Source organism: Calliphora vicina, chromosome 2, assembly GCF_958450345.1.
Source record: "Calliphora vicina chromosome 2, idCalVici1.1, whole genome shotgun sequence".
Taxonomy (NCBI): domain Eukaryota; kingdom Metazoa; phylum Arthropoda; class Insecta; order Diptera; family Calliphoridae; genus Calliphora; species Calliphora vicina.
The window spans coordinates 31,388,399-31,411,482 of record NC_088781.1 but is presented as its reverse complement, the minus strand read 5'-3'; the positions used below and the strand labels follow the sequence as shown (position 1 = coordinate 31,411,482).

Sequence of the window (23,084 nt, the reverse complement as noted above, 5' to 3'; positions counted from 1 at the left end):
TTTACAATATTGTGTTTACCACAATCATATAAATAATTACAGTGACCACAATATTGTCCAAAAACAAGTAAAAATGTTGAAATGGTTACAGTAAACATATACAAATAATATATATTTTTGCTCTGAGTGTTTATACCTCCCATAGTTTTTGATGGTGGGTATAAAATATACCCCGTCCAACGACAACGCGTTGTTGAAATGACAAGCCCCCTTCATAGTGTTTGAACTAGCACCGACCCCTACCCTACATGAACCAATAACATGACTAATTTCGTATCAGTTCCCTCTAGGAATATTTAACGCTTCTTCATCATATTCAAAATATTCATATGCCACTGTAATTGTTTACAAAAATTTCTCAATTACAATTCATTTACAAAAAAATAAATTGCGATTTTGTTTTTCAACCACAAGAAAAGAAAGAAAACAAAATCATTATTTAATACAATTTAAGTGTTTACAATACAGGCCGGCTTATTCGTATTTATTCAATTTATTGAGATGATTTGTTTATTAAATAAAACACATGAAACAACTAGTATATAATAAAACTTAAAAGAATATCAACGCCACTAAAACTAACTAACAAAAAAAAAAGAAATAAATAAAAACTAAACAGAAAATTATATTATCAATAAATTAAAAGCTAAACTTTGTTTGAGAATAAATTGTACTGAGTATTGTATTGGTATAAGTAAATATAGTTTTTTTGTTGGTGGGGAAATTACAGAGATAGCGTTGCTAAAACAGAGATTATTAATTAAAACTGATTATTTGTCTACAACTATCATATTCTTAATACCTGCACAGAGAAAACAGATTCGTAGTGGCAACCGAATTTGTTGCCAATCGAATGATTCTATTCAGATGACCGAATTCTATAGTTGTGGCTACAAAATTTTAGAATTGATAACAAAAATCTTCCCAATTAACCGATTATTTGTTGCTACAACCGAAAAATTCCATATGTGAAGCCGAATCATTCGACTGGCAACAAATGCGGTTGCCACTACGAATCTGTTTTCTCTGTGTACTAACAGCCTAATATTTTTTTTCTCCATTACCCCTCTTGGGAGCATTTGGCTTCCACAAAGCATCTCCATCTTATACGATTTGTTTGCAGTTGTTTTTTTTTCGCATATTTCCCATGTAAGATTGCACTCCTTGTTATTGGATATCGTGCGTCTTCATGTACGATGTTGCCATTAGAACCAGACTGTTGTTATTTTTGTATCAGTTTCGTTAAACGGTTGTTGTTCCTGCTAAGTAGGTGATTGGTGTGCTGTAGCGGGTCCAAGGATACATGTAGGATGTTGCCATAAGATCCAGCCTATTGTAATTTTTGACTTGTGTCAGTTTCGTTAATCGGGTCAAACTAAGTAGATGATTGGTCTGCTGTAGCTGGTCTGGGATAATGGAGCTGCCATCTGTCATTGCCTAGAAACAACGCCCTCTGTGTATGTTGGTGTAGTGGTGGTGGGGAACCTTGCTAATTTAATTCATTGATTTCGACCTTTCTCCCAGCCTAATATTGATTGACTTAAAAAAAATATTAGCTGTATGACTTAAAAATTGTGAATTTTTTCAAATGTTAGGCTTTTATTTTGAGACATTTGTACAATATAAATTTATTCAAAGTATTGGCCATTATTAGCAATGACCTTTTCGCATCTGCGCCAAAAGAACTGCTCATCTTTTGAGGCAAATTGCGGATACTCTGTTCTGAAGTGGATCGTATCCCAAAGAGATCGTTCTGCATCTATCGAAACAAATAGTAGTCGGATGGGGCAAGGTCTGTACTATAAGGCGTGTGAGGAAAAACTTCCTAAAAACTTCTTTCTAAATAGTTTTTAAGAAGTACTGCAACATGTGGCCTAGCGTTGTCATGAAAAAATATTATGATTTCATGTCTGGTGGCATATTAAGAGCATTTTTTGGCCAATGCTCGCTTAAAATGAATCAGTTATGCTCGGTACCTGTTCACTGTGATGATCTGGCCAGATTTCAGCAGCTCATTATAGATATGAACCTATCGGTCCCACCAAATACAGAGCAATTCCTTAGCGACATGGATATTTGGCTTTGGAGATTTGATTTTGGTGTCGATTCGGTTGGTTGGCCGGCCTTCACATACTCCTACGCTTTGGGTTATCGTAATGGATCCATTTTTCATCGCAAGTAATGATTCGATTCAAAAATTATTTTCTTTTATAGCGTTCAAACAGCATGTCAATGTTCAAGGTCTCTCAGCTTCAGTTCGTTTGGTACCCAATTTTCCTGCTTCTGTATGAATCCTGCAACTTCAAACATTTTGAAATTGCTGATTCAGTAGCTGCCAATGACTTTGCCAGCTCTTGTTGAGTTTGTCAACAATCTTTGTGGAGTTATGCCACCAATTCTTGGTCTTCAATCATTTGTAGCTGGTCTCTTGCTCGTCGAAACAGATGGAGCACAATCAACAAAAGCTTTGGAGAGCAATCTGCTGTGTGTTGTTGGCATTTGTTTTCAAATAAAAGAAGTATATGACGCTTTGTTGGAACAAAATGCTAAATTTTTTAAGCAAAAAAAAATGTTTGTTGTTTACACTATAATGTTCAGTAACTAAGTGAGAATAAATGACAGATATATATCCCTCAAAATGACATATAATTGAAATTTCACTTAAGCCTATGCATTTCGGTATCTTACTGGTTTGTTTCAAAACAACTTTCCCACACTCGAAAAAATTGTCATAAAAACTCCAGCTTAGATTTGTTTAGCATCTGCATAAAAAATATAAACAGGTATTTCATTTAAAACCAAATAAGTGCTTAGGTAAAATTGATAAAAAATTTACAATTTCAATATCATTTAAGTAAAGGTAGGTAACAAAATCTGTGAGTCACCAAAACTACTCATACCCAACATAAACGAACCAGCAACGAATTTGTACATCACTACAAAATAAAAACACAGATCTCTATGATTTATACAAATAAAACAATAAAAACAAAAACATTATTCAAAAACTCAATACAAAAGAAAACAAAACCCAGACAACAAACTACAAAACAATTTAGTGTATTGAGAAACGTTGAACAAGTAACACGAGTGAAACAACAAACAAAAAGTGAATTAATTAAATTATTTTGAACCACTGAACCTAAAGTGAGAAATTTGAGTAACGAATAAATAAAAAATTTAATAACAACAACAAGCAAACGGTAAAATATTAATTTTTGAAACCTACAAAAAAACCCATATTATCAGTCAATTAAATATTTGTTTGATGTATTTATTTTTTTGCTTGTGAACAAAGAATATGAGTACATACGTACAAGTGAATACACTTTGCCAGCACATGCGTGACCTTTATAAAATAATAAACATAAAAAATATAATAAATTCCTAAAAAAAAATAAACAAAACACAAGTTGTACATTAGTAAAAACCTGTTGTACTTATAGGTACTTGTTTTTGCAAACTCAGTTGTTTAAATATAATTCGTATCCAAACTACGTTTTAAAGACCTGAATTGTTTGAAAAAATCCATAATTATGCATTTTTTTAATTAGTCAATTTATTTATTCGTATACAACCAGTATATAACCGGTATTTTTTTAGTAATGTTTACAATCCTCCTACGAAAAATAATAATAACTAAAAAAAAAATCAATAACTAATTAAGTATTTATGTAAATAAATAAACAAATTTTATCTGAAAAAGTATTTTATATTATTATTTGAAAGTGTTCAAAATCAGTTTTTTCAATATTATGAAATCTCTGCAACAACACAATTTTGTTTAATTTTGAGTGAATTTTGTTAATAATTATTTTTCTTTGCATATTAATAGCGAATAAACATAAGTAATTTAGCGTGTGAAATCTTTCGGCTTGAATTAGTTTGGTATTCCCTTTTACGTTAGTTTAGTTAGTTTTAAGTTTAGTATTCTACACAGACAAATAAAATTTCGTATTCAATCGCTAAATGCCTAAAATCAAACATATTTTTTTAATCAAAATGGACTTACATATCACAAAAATAAAAATTTCAATCTCTAAGGGCCTCATTTTGTAAAACGCAACGACAAACATTAAATAAGGGCTTCATTTTGTAAAACGAAGCGTTCAGAAACGTAAGCAATTTGTATGAAGAATACTGGGAAAAGGGTTTGAAACTTGAATATTTTTCATACAAAATTTATTTAACGTTTGTCGTTTCGTTTTATAAAATGAGGCCCTAAATTTTGTATAGAAAATATTCAAGTTTAAAAACATTTTCCCAGTTTTCTTCATACAAATTGCTTACGTTTCTGAACGCTTCGTTTATAAAATTAGGCCCTAAAATATGTAATTTTTTTATTGCAAAAAAAATCGTTTATTTCTTCTTTATTAAAATATTTGTAATATTATTGATATATGGGAAGATCCATGACATTTTCAACAATTAATTTTATAAAAACAATGAACAAAATTTTTGCTTTTTATGTTTTCAAACTAAATATAATTTTGTTTTTGCTTGTTTCTTTTTTCAATTAAAAAACAACAAATGTGTTTAAATAAAATAAGCGTGTTGAAACAAAAAAAAGTCAAAGACAAAAAAATATCAAATCCACCTACGCAAAATAACAAATAAAACAAGTAAGAAAGTATGGTCGGTCAAGCCCGACCATATAATACCCTACACTAAGTAAAAGAGCAAAAAAAAAATTTCTTTTAAAATTTCAATAATTTATATTTTTGAGTGATTTTTGGAAGTGGGCCTTATATGGGGGCTATGACCAATTATGGACCGATCACCATGAAATTCGGTCGTGTGATTTATGTCTATATTAAAGTTAACTATGTTGAATTTTGTGTGTTTACCAACATTTTTAAGCGATTTATGCACGTTAAAGTGATTTTCGGAAGCGGGTCTATACTGGAGCTATGACTAATTATGGACCGATCGTAACAAAATTTGGTGACATGAATTTTGTGTATATAAAACTTATTTGGAGCGGAATTTGTGGAGATACATATATAAATTAAACATTTATGACCGATGAAGTCCAATTTCGGGAGGGCATTTGTATGGGGGCTAGGTGAAGTAATGGACCGATTTCAGCCAGTTTCAATAGGCTTGGTCCTTGCGCCGAAAAAATAATATGTACCAAATTTGATCGAAATATCTTCAAAATTGCGACCTGTACTCTGCGCACAAGGTTTACATGGACAGCCAGCCAGCCAGCCAGCCGACCAGACGGACGGACGGACGGACGGACATCGCTTAATCGATTCAGAAAGTGATTCTAAGTCGATCGGTATACTTTAAGGTGGGTGTTAGACTAATATTTTTGGGCGTTACAAACATCTGCACAAACGCATAATACCCTCCCCACTATGGTGGTGTAGGGTATAAAAACAACAAATAGTTAAGTATTTATGTAAATAAATAAACAAAATTCATTTGAAAAAGTATTTTCTTTTTATTATTTGAAAGCGTTCCAAATCAAAATCCAAAAAAAATGTTTGCTTTTATTTTTTTTTCATTCTAAAAATATTTTCATTTTTGCATCTTTCTTTTTTTCAAATAAAAAAAAAAAACAACATATCGTTCATTTGCTGCAACAACGGCATAACTCAAAATCCCTTTATTTTGAACTGAGTAATAGAAATTATGCGGCTTTCATATAGTTTTATCAGTTTTCAAAAAGTCAATTATTTTTTGTGTGTTAGTATTTTTTGTTGTAAACATAAAAATTAAAATTCATGTTTTCTCGTATATTTGACAAGTAAAAATTTGGTTTAAATAAAGATTAGAAAGATATTAATATCTACTATTTAAATCAGGTTTTATTTCTGAAATCGCATGAATTGTTGATAATTTATTTAAGAAATAGTAAAATGTTATAAAACATTCAAAGCCGTTTTTCGCAAAACGACTTTTTTTGAATTATGACTCTGATGCAGCAAATGTATACTTTTGAATGTCATATTTCTTAATTACATTTATAATATATAGTGTATTGAAAAAACAAAAAAAATATATAATTTTCAGCTTCCCAATAGGATTGAATTTTCAAAATTGTTTATGAAATCAAAGTTTAAAATCAATTTTTAATAATTTGTTCTGTGTATATTACTTGTATTACAAAAATTTTAATAGCAATATACATGAATTTTATGTAAGATGAACGGTTTTTAAAAGTATTTTTGAATTTAGCTGAATAATTATACAGAAAATTGTATATCCACCACCTAAGAGATGGAGATGGGGCAAACATTCCTTGTTGCTCGTAAATTTTTGATACTGAAAATGGGAAAAATCGGTCAATCAGTACCAGAATGTGAGACAACCTAAAAAAAACGTTGATATTATTCAAAAATATTTTGCTAATTCCTTTAAATATTTTGCAGAAATATCAGACAAGATCTGTTGAAAATTGTTCAAATCGGTGCATGATTTTTACCAGCAGGCATTCCTGTCTCTATAGTACAGAAATGCCTGTACAACTGTCCATATAAAATGTAAAAAGAAATTACAAAATAATATTTTGCTTGGATCGGTCAATATTTGAATATCCCCCATGTAAATCATTTATAAATGTAGTTAACAGATTAAAATTCGACATAGATAATTCGTCATACCAAATTTTATTGAGATCGACTTATAATTGGTAATTGCACCCATATAAAGTCTTTTTCCGAAAATGGCTTAGTCATAAATCTCTTATAAAAATTGTTATCAGGTTAATTCGACACAAAAAATCCTAAAATGTATAAAAATCGACGTTCAAAATTTTTGAAACAATTGGTCATACACGCAGAGAAAAAACATGGTTCGGTATGGTTGCGACAACTATACTATGTTTTTTGTAACAATGAATGGTTGTCTGTTTTGTTATTTTAATTCAATTTCAACTATATTTTAGTTACTGTAAACATTTATTTTTTTCCGAACAGCTAAATAATGATAAATAGGTAAACATATTAAATGATGTACAACGCGTACTCATAATATGTTTAAGATGCAAACAAAATGGCCCATAATCATAGTCAAACACTAAAGTCGGTTCTTTTTAGAAACAACTTTAAAATAAAAACCTGCTTTTAATTATTTTGCAACTATAGTCAAAATTAAAGTATGTTTTAAATTAAACCGACTTTAACTGGGTGCCACCGCGAATGTAGAAAATGTTTTCATACAATATACAACAAAATACAGACAAGTGGCTGAACAGCTGATATACAAAATTAAAAAAAAAACAAAAAAGGTAAACAATAAAAGTAACCGGGACAACTAAAGAAAAAAAGTTGTTTGTTGTGGAAAAATAAAATATATAAGATGTATATCATAATTAGAATATTTTGGTACTAATTTTATTGATAACTGTTCAATAATTGCAAAATCTCTACCAATATCTTGTAACTTAAACATTTTTTACTTTCTGCCGAACTTTTTTACTTGGTGAAGAACAGCTGATGCTATTGTTAAACGAGTTAATAACAGCTTCAGCTAGTTTTATATTTAAAGTCGACTTCAACGTCAGAAGTATACTTTAACTTGTCTATGATAGACCTAAAGTCCACTCTAGAGTAAAGTCGAGTTTAATTCTCTTAAAGTATTCTTAATTTCTGACTATGATTATGGGCCAATATGTTTACTTTTAATAGTATGTATTTTGTTCTCACTATAATGTGTTTATTGTTGGTGTAGTCTAAGCTATTATATTTTTACAAGTAAATTTTGAGGGTTTGTAATTCCTAATAGCTCTTTAGTTTTATTTTGTGAATTTTAGTGAATTTATCAATTATATTTAAATTGGAAACTAAGTAAGATAGAACTAAAACCTACTAAATTTTGTATTTCAAAAAATAAATTTTAATAATAATATGATTACTTTGATAATGGTACGTTTTCATTAGATCATAATATGAATATGATTTCATTGGATTATAAATATAATTACGTTGGATCATTCATTGGGTCATAATATGATTACTTTAGGTCATATTATAATTGCTTTGGATTATAAGATTCAGAACATATTATGTATGACAATGATATTGCGACTATATTTTATCATAATATGATATTTAATGATACTGACATAGTATTTTACTCTTAGATTATGTTTACTTCAATCATGTTTTTTCTCTGCTAATAACTCCCATATACGCCCCACTTCCGCAAAACATTCGGCGCAACCGATTATAATACTCATACTATTTATTTTAGGATCAAGTTTTTTAAAAGCTTTGTAAACTTCCATTACTATCTTACAGAATTCACGCTTCGTGAAAAATACTCTGTTGTAAATGAGAAAAATTTTTTTTATTTTTTTTAACCCTTGGAGGTATAACTAGGTCTGTGAAGACCTTTTGCATATAAAAGTGTGTATAACTTTATTGTTTTTCGTGTTAGAGACAAATCCTTTCATGACTTCCTGGAGCAACATTCTCCGAACGCAATGAGTAAAAAAATAGAACCGATTGTGGATCCTGATTCTGCTTAATCCAGATTTTCAAATATTTTGGTTCAAACGTCATAACCAGGTCTGTGCAGATCTATGAATAATTTGAACATAAATAAAAATTAAAACTGGAAACTATACATATGGTAGCTCTTTTCTATGTACAATGCAAGGGGATTCGCACATTAATAATGCATGTGAATAATTGTGGCTTCATTGCATGTATTGCAATAAGCCGGTTTGTTTACAGCATTCGCATGTCAGGTATTCGTGCCTTGAATGCCAAATAAACAAATTTACACATACTTTTAGGAGACCTGACTATGTATTTCCATACACGGTTATACCGTTTAGCGCCAAAAAAGCCCTATACCTCCGAGGGTTAAATTTCGTTTAAAAATTTTTTTTTAAATTAAAAATTTGGAATTGAAATATGCATGCAATTTTATGATTTATTGGATATCAAATTGTATTGGGTAATTTTTGTATATACATATTGGCATTTTCATTTGATGACTCGTACTAATAATTAACAAAAACTTCAATTGTTTAAACTAAATATATGTGAATGCATTTATTTGTTTATATATATCCGACTATTTTTTAAGCGTGACGTCAGCTGTTATACATTCATTACATGAGCGCCAGTTTGTAAACTCATATTCATATAACTAGCACACGTTACACATCAGTGAATATGATGTTGTATTTAAAAGTATTGTTTATTGTTTTTTTTTTTGCGTCAAATTCCAAGAATTATAAATGAGCTGGTCTGTCTGTAATTTTCATGCTTATATTTGTTGTATACTAGGCAAGCAGAATGATAATCACAGATCAACAAGTGTCAAGCTTTAACTGCGATAAGCTTTTTATATTTTCCCACTAATTAATTATATTTAAATTTTTTAAACATAAAATGAATTAAATTTCTAACAAAAATGGCTTATGAAAAACCCATACTGATAATTTAAAACAAATCATTTCAAGTGCTTTCGATTAAATATTATTTTATGGATTCTGTTTAACAAATCTAAATACATGAAAAATTAAATATTTGTTACATACTGTCAACTTACTGTTTATATTTATTACATTTAAATATAATTATCTTAGAAATTACAACCTGTAGGTCAATTTCTATCCCAAGGTCAAAATCTAAAAACCAAATGTTCAAAATTTTAGCAAACTAGTTTCGAGCTTTGGGTCAAAGTAGCAATATTTTCAAAAACAAAAATTAAAAAAGATGTTTAAAATTAAATCATAAAATTAAAAATATCAAACAAAATCATAAAATTGCAACATTAGAGTTAATTTCGAAAATTTGATTTGCGGGTATCATCATTTTTCTGAAGGTTTTTGCGTAAATAAAAATAACTTTTTAATGGTTAGTGATAGAAATGAAATACTGGTGCCGTTTTCCTAAGCTTAAAATGCCTTTTCATCGTGCATGTTTAAGAAAACTAAAATTCTTTTTTTATTTATTTATGAGATTTGCACCCCCTGTTGTGGGTTAGTTTAACTATTTATAAGGATTCAAAAAACATCAATTGTATTAATTTTTGATGCAGAATCCATTGGTGAAATTAGATTTGCAATACATTCAACCGTTTTTCCTCTACAAAAAAATGTGCTCAAAATTCGCATCTTTAGGTTCGTTGAACCACCACAAGTAGTGAAAATTTTACAAAAAAAGGGCGCCATTATTTTTATTTACGCAAAAACCTTCAGAAAAATTATGATACCCGAAAAACAAATGAAGTGACCTGGTCACAAACGAATTCTAATGTACATATATCTAAAATCCAAAATTGCAAATTGATATTAAAAAATATGAAAAAACGAAATCACGCCCAAAAATCCATAACTTCTTTATTTATTCATAAAATTTGTATTTAGAATAACATAACCGATCGATAAAAATTTACAGGGTTTGTCTAAAAAAGTATCAAAAAAATAAATTTAGTCCAAAAATAAAGAATAACATAAGTGATTGAAGAAAAATTTGTACGTCTTAAGAGTATCGAAAAAATAGGTTATTCATGTAAATGCATGGAATTTGGTCCAAAAATAAGGAATAGCATAAGTGATTGAAAAAAATGGTCGAACAAATTTGCGATTCACATGATTGTATCATCCATATATATGGTTACGATAAACAAGTATATGTTTGTGACAACCATTTATATGATGAAGGACTTATCATATTATGTTGATGTCGGCTTATGGATATCAAAATTTGAGAACAACATATAATGATAAATTTATTCATCATAAATTTGGTTGTCACAAACATACTTGTTTAATGTAAATATATATATGGACGATACAATCATGCGAATCGTAAATTAACCATATTATGGTTATCACAATCATGTAAATAGTTACTTTAACTATAATATTGTTAAAAAAACTTCTAACAACATTGAAATGGTTGCAGTAAACATGCAAAACTATATTTTTTCTCTGCGAGCAGACCATGGTCTGTCCGACTAATATTTGCTTCGATCGATGCAGAACGCTCTATCTCGGATACGCTTCACTTTGGAACAGAGTATCCGATATTGGCTTGATTCGTAACTGGCCTCAAAAGATGAGGCTTGGAATCCATGTGATGCCCGAAAGATGGGAAAAGGTCATAGCTTACAATGGCTCATACTTTGAATAATTTTATATTGTACAAATATTTCAAAATAAAAACTAAAAATTTGGAAAAAATTCCACAATTTTTAAGACATGACATTAAGAAAATCATGTGAAATAAGTTGACCTAACATAAGGGCTATGATCAAATATCAATATAATCCCATTATTTTATTGGTGGGTATAAAAAATGTTTGTCTGGATTCAATTGCTTTCAATTTACAATGTGTTTCCACATAAAAAATTTAATTACTTTTAATTTTATAAAATTTGTATATGATGTCTAAATTAGTATATTTATTAAAATTAATTTTTTATTAATCATTTAAACTATCGTCTGCAGCAAGGTAATATTTGATATATTAGGCCTGTATGACAAAGAATATAACATGCCTTGTTCAAGAATTCTGCCTCATCACTTTTAGTAACAGTTCTTAAAGTTGGAATATTTTTTATGGTAGGTGAAGTTGTTGTTGGTATTGGTGGCCTTCGTGCTGCATAACATATAGGTCTTTCGATTTCCAAAACATTGCCCACTTTATTTGTTTCGTTAAATTTTATATGTTCACAAATTACACCATTTGGAGCAGATCTTTCTAATGCACCCAAACGATCTGGCTTATAATGCAAAATATCGATGAGAAGTTCATCAATCAAACCATCCACATCTATGCTTTTATATGGTTCTGGATATTCACCCCTGTGGATTTTATCTGAAAATTCCCTGAAGTTCTTTGATTCTGTTTGCATGGCTTTGATTACTTCATGAATGTCTGTTAATGGTTTTTCAATACCCGTTTCTGGAAACTCTGTCGCCCTGGGATAGATGCACTCTAATTTATCAACATAATAATCGGGTTTACCTCGTATGGCTGAATAGTATTTTTGTAAAAAATTATAACGCTCTAAAAAAGAAATTAAATTTATGTTTGTAATTGAAATAATTTAAAAATAAAACCTAAATAATTTACCTGTATCAGAGTTTAGTGGTTTTGTACAATATATAGCATTTTTCGGCATATTGTGTACATTGGTATGATATGACATGTGGGGCATTAATGGTAGCAGGTGACGAATTGTAGAGTAATGTATTGTAGAGCCTCTTTTAAATCGCAGATTAGATTGAAATGCATTATTGCAATTATTATTACAACTGCATATGGCCAATTGAATTATGAAGACGCGTAGTAGTAGAATATTCTTGATTTGATGCATTTCCATTGTTAGAAATGCTTTTTGAAATGTATTACTCTTTACACTATTGTAGATTGTCTTCGACTAATCACTTTTTTGCTATTTTCTTTATTTATAAATGTTAAGTGTAAATGAACCTGGGAAAATATGTTTTGATATGAACTCACAAACGTTTTAAGTAGCAATAAAAAAATTACTAAAATACTAGAGATTCTCAAAATAAAAATCGTTCATTTTGTTTTCCTTTACGATTAGTTTTAATATTAAGAGCATTTTCTTATTATTTTTAATAAAAATAAATTGTTTTAAATATACATATGTACTTATGTGGTGACGCTTAAATGTTAAAGATAGTGATTATAAACTAAAAGTAATCATTTTTGAAAATGCTCGATGCTCTATAGGAAAATTATAGTTTCAGTAATTGCGTACTTGAAATTCCAGATTAATTTAACTCGCAAAAGTGCCTCAAGGCATGCATTACAAAACACCAGTTATCTCAAAAAGTAATTATATTTTTTTTTTTAAATTTAGCTGTGACTTTAGTTACAGATTTTTTAACATTTCCATCGAAGGTCGAAATGCATTCTGACTTTTAGTTTTTGTTCTGCCAGCTATTTTGTGAGTGATGTTATAATTTAGCACGTGAAATTTTGTGTCATTTTTTTTTTAAATTAAAGTTTTACTTAGGGTCTTATTTTGTAAAACGAAACGTTTGGAAGCGTAAGCAATTTGTATGAAGAATACTGGGAAAAGAGTTTGGTACTTGAATATTTTCCATACAAAATTTTGTTAACGTTTGTCGTTTTGAAAACTTCTTTTTAGCTTTTTAAAGTTTTTGAACATTTCGTGAATATAGATTAGAAATCTTATACCAAACAATCTGTTTTCAGAAACTATAATAAGTTTAAATAACCATAGTTAGATGTATATATTTATTACGCTGGGTCGATTTGTATGGAGGATAAAAGAGTAAAAAATCGTATAGCAGAAACGCAATCTACGGAAAATTCTAAGAAAGTTTCCTCAAGAAACCATAGGTCTAAAATCAAATCCTATCTTGCGCATTTCGTGGCTTCAAAAGATGAGCAGTTCTTTTGGCTCGGAATCAATATGTTGCCAGAAAGATGGGAAAAGGTCATAGCTATCATTGGCTTATACTTTGAATAAATTTATATTGTACAAATGTTTTTAAAATAAACAAGTAAGAGAGCTATATTCGGCTGTGCCGAATCTTATATACCCTTCACCAAATTATACTTCAAAATACAAATTTTAAATATTTTTTATTTTTTTTTCCAAAGTTGTTTTTTAAATTTTTTGGAATTGTTATTTAATTTTTATTTTTAAATTTTTTAAATTTAAATTTTTTTTTTTTTTAAATTTAAAATTTTTTTTTGTTTTTTAAATTTTTTTTTCGAATACCCCTCTGCTATGTATATGAGATAGGTCATATCAAGGCGTATCTAATAAGGTGACGTCGAAAAGCCAGCTGACTTTATTTTGCTCGTTTTTTCACTTCTAGCTGTCAGAGTGTGTTTACATTTCTTTATTAATTTAAATTAACGTTTTTGTTTCTTTTAATAAAAAATATAAAATAGTAGAAAAGTGAATAATTGATAATATAAAAGTGAATGGAGTACTTATTGAAAGTAAATTTCACGTATTCATATATTTTCACCCCTGTTTTTGATTTTTGCAGTCTGCTGTTGTTTAGCTGTTTAACAAAGTACATGTTGTTTTTGGTAAATTTGTATTTGTTGTAGAATTGGGTATACCTGTAAATAAATTTGCCTTGGGTCATATCAATCGGATCTGCCAGTTAGAAATGACAGATTTATATCCAAAAAATTGTGAATCTGTCCCATTGTGCAGTGTAAATGTTTACTGAGAATAATCGGTGTTAGGCCTTACATTTTTAATAGTTTAAAATTCGCCACATTCGCATGAAAGATTCTTATCTACTTTTTGATATTCTATATTAAAATAGATATTAAAACAACCATCCAATTACCCACAACCGGATGCAACAAATTATAGGCTGAGCATGAAAACATACTCTTCATCGCACTTACACTTTAGTACTGTCTTATGAGTTTAAATTAAATTTAATCTGTTTGTTTCTTCAATTACAGCTAATTTAGCCCCAAAACACAATGGGTACGAGAAGCAAATTAAACTACTTGCTACTGGCAATGGTCATGTTCGCCATTGTCACCGATGTACAAGTGCAAGCTAAACGTATCTACAGCTCAGGCAGTGGTCGTCGTACATCGTCTTCATCTTCTTCAAATGTTAGACGCACCTCATATAACAAACCCAGCACTAGTCACAGCTCTTCCAGTCACAGTTCTTCAAGTCATTCTAGCCCCACCTTGTCGCATACTGGCTTAAGTTCATTGAGTTATGCTGGCTATAATCAACAGGCTAATAGGCGTCCCAGTAATACAGGTACATTGAGTGCTTCACGTCCTGCAGGTAGTAGTAATACACATACCTCGGCCGCTAGACCTAGTTCTGCACCTATAGGATGGAATGTGCCACCTAAGCAGGGACCACCACCAGCCTATTCGGCTACAAATCCGGTGGGAGGTGCTAAAACAAACATTCACGAAAAATCACCAGCTTATAACCCCAGCTATTCAGCACCTCCTAGTTATCAGTCGGCCACTAATACTGCAAATAGACCTATAGCAGCTACACACCACAATAATCAACAATCCAGCTATAATCGTAATCGTTTTAACTCTACCGGAGGAAGTTTTGGAAGTGGTGGTTATCACACACCCATAACAGCTACTAATGCTCAAAATGTACAGTCAAGTTATCCCAGACAACAGGTGCCAGCTGGAGCCTCATATTACCCATCATCTGCTTCCTTGCCTGCTGGAGCCACTTATCATTCTCCTGGACATTTGCCTGCCGGAGCCACTTATCACCCTGCTGGCCAGTTGCCTGCTGGTGCTAGCTATCATCCTGCTGGCCAGTTGCCTGCTGGTGCCAGCTATCATCCTGCTGGTCATGTACCCGCTGGAGCTACTTATCATTCACCAGGACAATTGCCACCCGGTGCTAGCTATTATCCTTCTGCACCCATGGGCGGTGGCTTACCAGCAGGAGCTACATATCATTCACCTGGACATTTGCCCGCAGGAGCGACGTACTATCCCTCATCTCCAGTAGCAGCTGCTCCAGCCTATTATCCAGCACCTGCAGCATTACCAGCTGGAGCTACTTTCTTGCCTGCTGGCTCAGCTATACCAGCCGGAGCTACATTTATACAACAGCCCCAAAAATCATCTTCCGGTTTAGGTTTCGGTAAGTTTTATTTTGTTTATAAAATTTATGTAAAGATTCGTATTAAATTTTATTATTTTATCAATTTTATTACAGGAAGTGGTTTACTTGCTGGTGGTTTAGCTGGTGGTTTATTAGGCCATGCCTTAACACCTACACATACCAGAGTCGTGGATCATGGTTCCTCCTATAGCGGAGGTGGTGGTGGCGGCGGCGGTTATAGTAATGGAAATTCTGGCGATAATAGTGATAAAATAATCATTATTAATAATGGACCTCCAGGTTCGGTGACAACCACCGATGTTGGCGGAGGTACTACTGTTATAAACACAGGTGTCGCCCAACCTCAATCTGCAGGCCCAGCACCTGCACCTATGGCTCCAGTTCCATCTTATGCACCACCAGCTCCGGCCGCAGAACAACCACCACAATTGGCTCCTCTTAATCCCATCAATATGGAAAACACAAACTCTGCTAATGGCGCTACTTTAGCTGCAGGCGGTGCTGCTGCAGCAGGTTTAGCAGCGGGAGGCGTAGCTACTGCTGCAATGGCACAGAACCCAACACCACCTCAACCAGCTGCACCTGGTACAATGCCAGCAGAACAACCAATGACACCTGGGGCAGCACCCGCTGAGCAACCACCAGCACCAGGTGGAATAATTTGTGTACCTGTAAAGGTACCTGAACCCGATCCAAATGATAGCACCAAAACTATTGAAGTTGAAAAAATTGCCTGTTATCCAGCTCCCCCGCCAGAAGTTACTACTCCTGCACCAAACTGTGTGCCTGTTAAGGTACAAGTACCAGATCCAAATGATAGTACCAAAACTATTGAAGTTGAAAAGAAAGCTTGCTATTCAGATATTGCATCAGAACCAACAATGGCAGTCCACCCAGCAGAGTCTAGCTCAACAGCAGCTACCGAAGCTGTTACGGCAGCTACCACAGCTGTTACAGCTGAAAAAATAACGACTTTAGAAGGTGGCGTGGCCTTGGCACCATTACAAACCACAACTCCTCTAGTGATACCAGAAGGATCTGTGCCATTAGCACCCTTAACTCCTTATGGTCAACCAGATATTATGAAATTGCCGGGTTATTACAGTAATATTCGTTCATCCGCCTTGATGGCAGATTCATCTGGCATTCATGTAGCTACTAGTAGTTCAGGTCATAATTTTGCCAATTTTGGCTTGATTTCCATATTGACTTTAGTATTGGCTTACTATTGGAAATAATTTTAATTCAAACTAATCTACTTAGAATTTAGTATAAGTTTTGAAAGATTTGAACTTTTCTAAAAATATTTAATCACTTTGTTATCAGGTGAACCAAATGTTTGTATATTTTTTATTTAAAGGTTTCTAAATTTAACTGTGAAAAAGAGATTATTTTTTTAAATGCCAGTGTAACATTTTATATTTGTAAAAAAATACCTTTAAGAAAATAAAAGATTTTAGTTTAGTAATAAAACAGATTTTTTGTTTGCATTTCAATTGAGAAGATTTGGATCGGAATTTCGCAGAAATAAGTTCTACTCGTCGATTTTCGTCTTCTTTGTTGAAGACAATTAATCGCAGGATCCAAGCTTTCAGAAAACATAACTTACAATTGGGTAAACTTTAGCATACAAAACTTGAGCTGATATTATCTGTATTAGCCCTAGCCCCCATACACATGACCCCCCGGAATATTTGGACATTTCCATTTAAATATTTTCTAAATTAGAAAAACTCGCGATTTTGTTCGCGATTTGAATTTTTTTAATGAAAATAATTGTGGAATTGTGTATCTTTGTATCTTTTGAAATCATAAAACCCTCAAAATTTATTCATGTTGAATTGTAACACATTTAAAACATTTGTAATTCTTTATTTTGATTTATATCTCTATAAACACCTCTAAATTTTATAGTACTGCACATTATTTTTTTTTAAATTTAATTTATTTGCTTTTAAATAATCACCATTATTTAAAGCTTTTAATACAATTTATTACTGCCAAAAACAAATGTCTTTATTATTGTATTATTTTATTTATTTTAAACGTTGTAATGCATTTCTATTGTATAATATTTTACACACACATATGTTTATAAAGTTTATTACGTTTTTCCCCTCTATAATTTGTGTAATTTCCAAAACAGTTGAAAAAGGAACTTTTCGCTCTTTTTGTTTTTGTTAGCCAGGATTTATTTTGTTTGTCTCAGATAAATCTTTTTTAATGCTTTCATATGTAATTATCATAAACGCATTCAGATTAATACAACAATTTGCATGAATTTATTTCTGGGTATTAAATAATATGTGTGTGAAAATAAATTTTAGAAATAGGGACAATTTATTTGTTTAAAAATACTGAAAATTAAATCGAAAAATTGTTATTCAAATTTAGCTTATTTAAAACAAAAACATATGTATTTATACTTCAAGTGGTTAGTTTTGTGTGGTTCTCAACAATTTAATTAATATTTATATACTCATCTCACCCTTGTGTGGGAAAACACACAAAACATTTTAAAGTTTATAAGCGATGTTCATTAAATTTCTTAACATTTCCTGCAGCAGCAATTAGGCACATCAAACGCATTAATTTATTCTTAAATATCTCGAGATATTTAAAAAGTGACGTGCTTACCTTCTTGTGTGGTATCTCACACATTTGCAATATATATGGGGGATTTCATGTCAAATAAACCAATTTTTAAAATCGATGTATTTCGATCGGGATGAAATTTTTATGTCTTGAGTTAACATTTATTTTGATATATATCCCTCTCGAATCCCACTACGAGACCAAAGGAATAAAGGAATAAAGGACCTAAGCTTTTTTTTAAGCAAAAAAAAAATTAAAAAAAGGGTCCATTTTGGGAAAAAAAGTCAAAAAAGTTTTTCAGCCCAATAAGAATAAAAATTCCCCGGGAGTTTTTTCCCTTTTCTCATTTTTCCTATTCAAATTCAATGGGAAAAAACTCCCAGGGAACAAACTCCCTCGGAATTTTTATTCATAATTGGGCTGTTTGATTTTGCCAAAAAAAAAACAAAAATTGTATATCTGGAGCTACAAAACATTTATTTTGATATATATCCCACTCGTATTCCACTAAGCGACTAAAACGCTCTTAAAGAAATGGATCTAAGCTTTCTTTTGAGCAAAAAAAAATTTAAAAAAAGGGTCCATTTTGGAAAAAAAGTTAGATTTTGCAAAAAAAAAATTCAAAAATTGTATGTCTTGAGTTACAAAATATTTATTTTGATAGATATCCCACTCGCATATCTTAATTAAAACAAGTAAGAAAGTATGATCGGTCAAGCCCGACCATATAATACCCTACACTAAGTAAAAGAGCAAAAACATTTTTGCAATAATTTAATTTTTTGCAACAATAATTTATATTTTTGAGTGATTTTCGGTAGTGGACCTTATATGGGGGCTATGACCAATTATGGACCGATCAACATGAAATTAGGCCGTGTGATTTGTGCCTATATGAAAGTTTACTATGTTGAATTTTGTGAGCATACCCACATTTTTCAAAATTCATTCACCAAATTTTGTTACGATCGGTCCATAATTAGTCATAGCTCCCATATAGACCCGCTTCCGAAAATCACTTTAACGTGCATTAATCGCTTAAAAATTTTGGTATACACACAAAATTCAACATAGTTAACTTTAATATAGACATAAATCACACAACCTAATTTCATGGTTATCGGTCCATAATTGGTCATAGCCCCCATATAAAGCCCACTTCCGAAAATCACTTAGTGTAGGGTATTATACTTCCTTACTTGTTTTTTAAATATTTTTTTTTTCGAAAGATTGAAGAAATAGCTATCTAAACTATTTGGGACACATTTTTCTAAGAACAATAGGTAATAAGTTACATGGATGAGAAAAAACACAAATTTTGACCCCCTATAACTCAGTGAGTTCTTGACCGATCTTGTTGAAAACAAAAATTGGTTCACTTGACATGAAATCCCACATAGTATGTATTTTGAACTAGAGACAGCATTTGTTGTCGGTAATGTTCTTTTTCTGCAAAAAGGAGTGTTTTAAACGAAATTTTTGTGTAGAATGCGTAAAAGATAACAAATTTTATGACAAAGAGATACAAAAATATAAAGACAAATATGTTATTAATGTTAAATAATGATTTTTACTACAAAAATCATATATTTTAGTGTAAAATACTTTGACATATTGTATGTTTGAGGTTTAATAATTTTGTTTTAATTATTAATTTGTAGAGAGATCGTTTATTGTTTCTATTACAACTTGCCGCCAAAAACACAAAACAAAATCTACATTTCGTAATACATTTTTTTTACACAAAATTAAAAAAATATAAGTACTTTTATCGTGTTTCCAATAATTGGATAAAAAATATAAAAAATTTGTTTGATAACATATTTGTTAATTGATTTCTCAAAAAAAACATGATAAAGCATTGTCAACCAATTAAACTTGCACATTTTTATATATTATATTTTCTTTATAATACAAATATATAAACAATATATGAAAACAAATACTGGAAAATTAAAAATTACTTATATTTTTTAACAAAAATAGAGTGATTCATAAATAAAATATTTAAAATATAATGGTATTTCGGAATCTTTTTTATGACCCGAAAAAACAATCTCTGGTAATGCTCATGCGAATAATCACTTTTAATATGACACGATTTAGGATGGAACGCGAAGATAGAGGCGGACTAAACCATTTCTGTTCATGTTGCTCGAAAACCATTTCTCAGATAAATAATTTTGAGAAGTTATTGTCTGTGAGCTCTTCCATGAAGAATTTTCAAAGAATTAAGAATTAAAATAAGATGAGATATATATGCGAAACAACTTAATATTCCTACACATTCAGATAAAATTAAAAATAATCATTTTCTCTTTAAAATATTCCTAAATTAATTTTGGCACTGATAATTAAATTGTGTAAAAAACGATGAGGTGTAAATTCACCGATTTTTTTAAACAATTATATTTGTTTCTATATGACTGTAGAAGTATCTGACTTCTATTCTAACGATTTATTGTTTAAGCCAGGATAGTTTTAAATTCTTATAAGAGAAACAGATTTTAAATGACACATTTCAACTCTGTTTTAATATTTTTTAGTATATCATTATTTGCAGAAATAGCCATGAGTTCAAGTTTCAAGATATCTAAATATATTCTTCTTTATATAAACAACGAATGCTGAAAATTTAAGCAAAACTTGATAATATTTAGAGGTTGCAGAGTTTATTTCAAAAATATTATCAAAAATACTAATGACAGCAAAAAATATCAATTAAAACAAGTTAGAAAGTTTACATTAATGGACAGACGGACATCGCTTAATCGACTCAGAAAGTGATTCTGATATTTTTGCACGTTACAAACATCAGCACTAACCCGATATACCGCACTATGCACAGTGTGGTAGACCGCAAATCTAACTGGACAAAATTAATAAATCACGTTGGGCTCACTTCTCACTTATGAATCATATAAAAAATGAGTTCAAATATATAAACGATTATAAAAAACCAACATTTTTTTTCGCAATGTATTTTGGGAGTTTTTACCCATTCTTCAAAAATTTTCTTTTGTAAAAAAGTAGAAGTCATACTGGAAAAGTGAAAAAATTTATGGCGGTCACAAGAATGCACAAGATGTTTTTGATTTACCTTGAAGTGAACACTTGAAAGATTAACTCAAATATAGTTTTACACCGGAACTATCCGGAATAGATAGCTTTAACTCTACTTGAAAAAAAGGAAATATTTTTTTTTCTTTGTGTAGGTCATACTGGAAAAGTGAAAAAAAATTTATGGCGGTCGCAAAAATGCGCAAGATGTTTTTGATTTACCTTAAAGTGAACACTTGACAGATTAACCTAAATATAGTTTTACAGCGGAACTATGCGGAATAAACAGCTTTAACTCTACTTGAAAAAAGGAAATATTTTATTTTATCCAATTTCTGATCTTCTCAGAAAAAATAGTTTTTTTAATAGTTACAATGGAAATAATTAAATGAAAATTGTTGCATATTTCCTTGAAGTAGAGCTTAATAATAATATAGAAAAATTATGACAATAAAATCACCGTAACCTTTTTAATCATAAACCAAAGTCACACAAAAAATACACTTCTCTTTGAAATCTTAATGTACCTGTTGATAACAACTGACTTTAAAGCTTAGTTTTTCCTAATCGGAGCTAAAAACCAAAAAAACAAAATATGAATTACAGTTCCCTATTGTATTGAGAAGCTCATTAAATGATCAGAAGGAATGTTGCCAGACATTTATTTTTTAATTTTGTCCAGCCAGATTTGTGATTTACCACAGTGTGCTATGGTGATGTAGGGTATACAAAGGTTTTGTATATTAAAAACTAGAGTTTTTCACTATATAATTCCGTGCGAGAATTCCCAGGAATTATTTTCCTTAGTTTAGTGTGATGTTTTTTGAACTTGACAATCTCTAAAAGAAGCTTAAAGCACCTATTGGTCAAATAGACCAATAACAAGTTCATTATTCCAAATATTCGAAAATATTCGCTGTCACAGAATTCTATTCTGATCGAAAGTAGAAATATTTTAGTAGTTAGCTTTTTCACTAAAAGTAAAGGCAGAATTACATAACAATGTAGAGTTACATCGCAATGTAGAGTATAAAAATCAATATTGAATGTTTATTTAAATATGTATGTATTTTGTACATCCTAATAAACTACGATGATAACCTTTAAGTATCTTCAAATAAATATGAATTGCTTTAAAAATACATTAAAATTTATTAAAATGTATGTAGTCAGATAAAATGAAGAACATTATACGCATAATAATTAACCACAAAAGTTAAAGAGCCATTAAAATTGTGAAGAACCCCCTTTTTGAAACATTTGAAATTTTGCTATTTAAAACAAACTGTTATCAACTAATTTGTTACACATCCATTTCGAGATAACAACTTTTTAAATTTAATGGCAACCACCAAAAATCGTTTTAAATAAAGAGGAAATATTAAATGAAAAACTTTTTCCTAATGTCAAAGTCAAAATGCTAACTTACCACTTAATGTGTGAGTGTACAAACAAAAAAAAATGGAAAAGAAAACTTTATTTCATACTCTCTTATTGTTAGTCTTAACATGTACATAATTACCCCTTTTGTTTAAATCGCAATCAGTAACAAGTATAAAAAGCAATGTACTTATTTTCATTTTTGTAATTATTATTTTAAAGAAATTTCTTAAGATTTTATTTTAAAATATTGGTGCATATTTATGCTAATTACTCTAAAATGTATAAATAAATATAAATTGAAAATATTGTCTGTTCAGTTTTCTTTAGTAATTCTCATAATTTATTTACCTTAACGTAATGTAATGGTAACCTTTTAGTTTTTACATAATTTTGGTATCGCCAGGAAAGTTCACATAAATATACATAGATACATACCTCCTTATCGTTATTGTTTACGAGTATTTTTTAATAAAAT

General features: G+C 30.3%; 2 protein-coding genes across 2 annotated transcripts; one reads left to right on the top strand and one right to left on the bottom strand.

The window, feature by feature from the left end:
• Positions 1 to 3,040: 3,040 nt before the first annotated feature.
• Positions 3,041 to 17,044, top strand: LOC135950189 (uncharacterized transmembrane protein DDB_G0289901). The gene is made up of 3 exons (XM_065499721.1): positions 3,041 to 3,203; positions 14,407 to 15,589; positions 15,665 to 17,044. The coding sequence occupies exons 2-3, from the start codon at positions 14,428 to 14,430 to the stop codon at positions 16,807 to 16,809; spliced, it is 2,307 nt and encodes a 768-aa protein (XP_065355793.1). The 5' UTR covers positions 3,041 to 3,203; positions 14,407 to 14,427; the 3' UTR covers positions 16,810 to 17,044.
• Positions 11,408 to 12,339, bottom strand: LOC135952510 (uncharacterized). Its single transcript, XM_065502502.1, has 2 exons — positions 12,049 to 12,339; positions 11,408 to 11,982 (listed from the first exon to the last, which is right to left on the bottom strand). Exons 1-2 carry the CDS (start codon positions 12,296 to 12,298, stop codon positions 11,408 to 11,410), a joined length of 825 nt encoding a protein of 274 aa, XP_065358574.1. The 5' UTR covers positions 12,299 to 12,339.
• Positions 17,045 to 23,084: the final 6,040 nt, after the last annotated feature.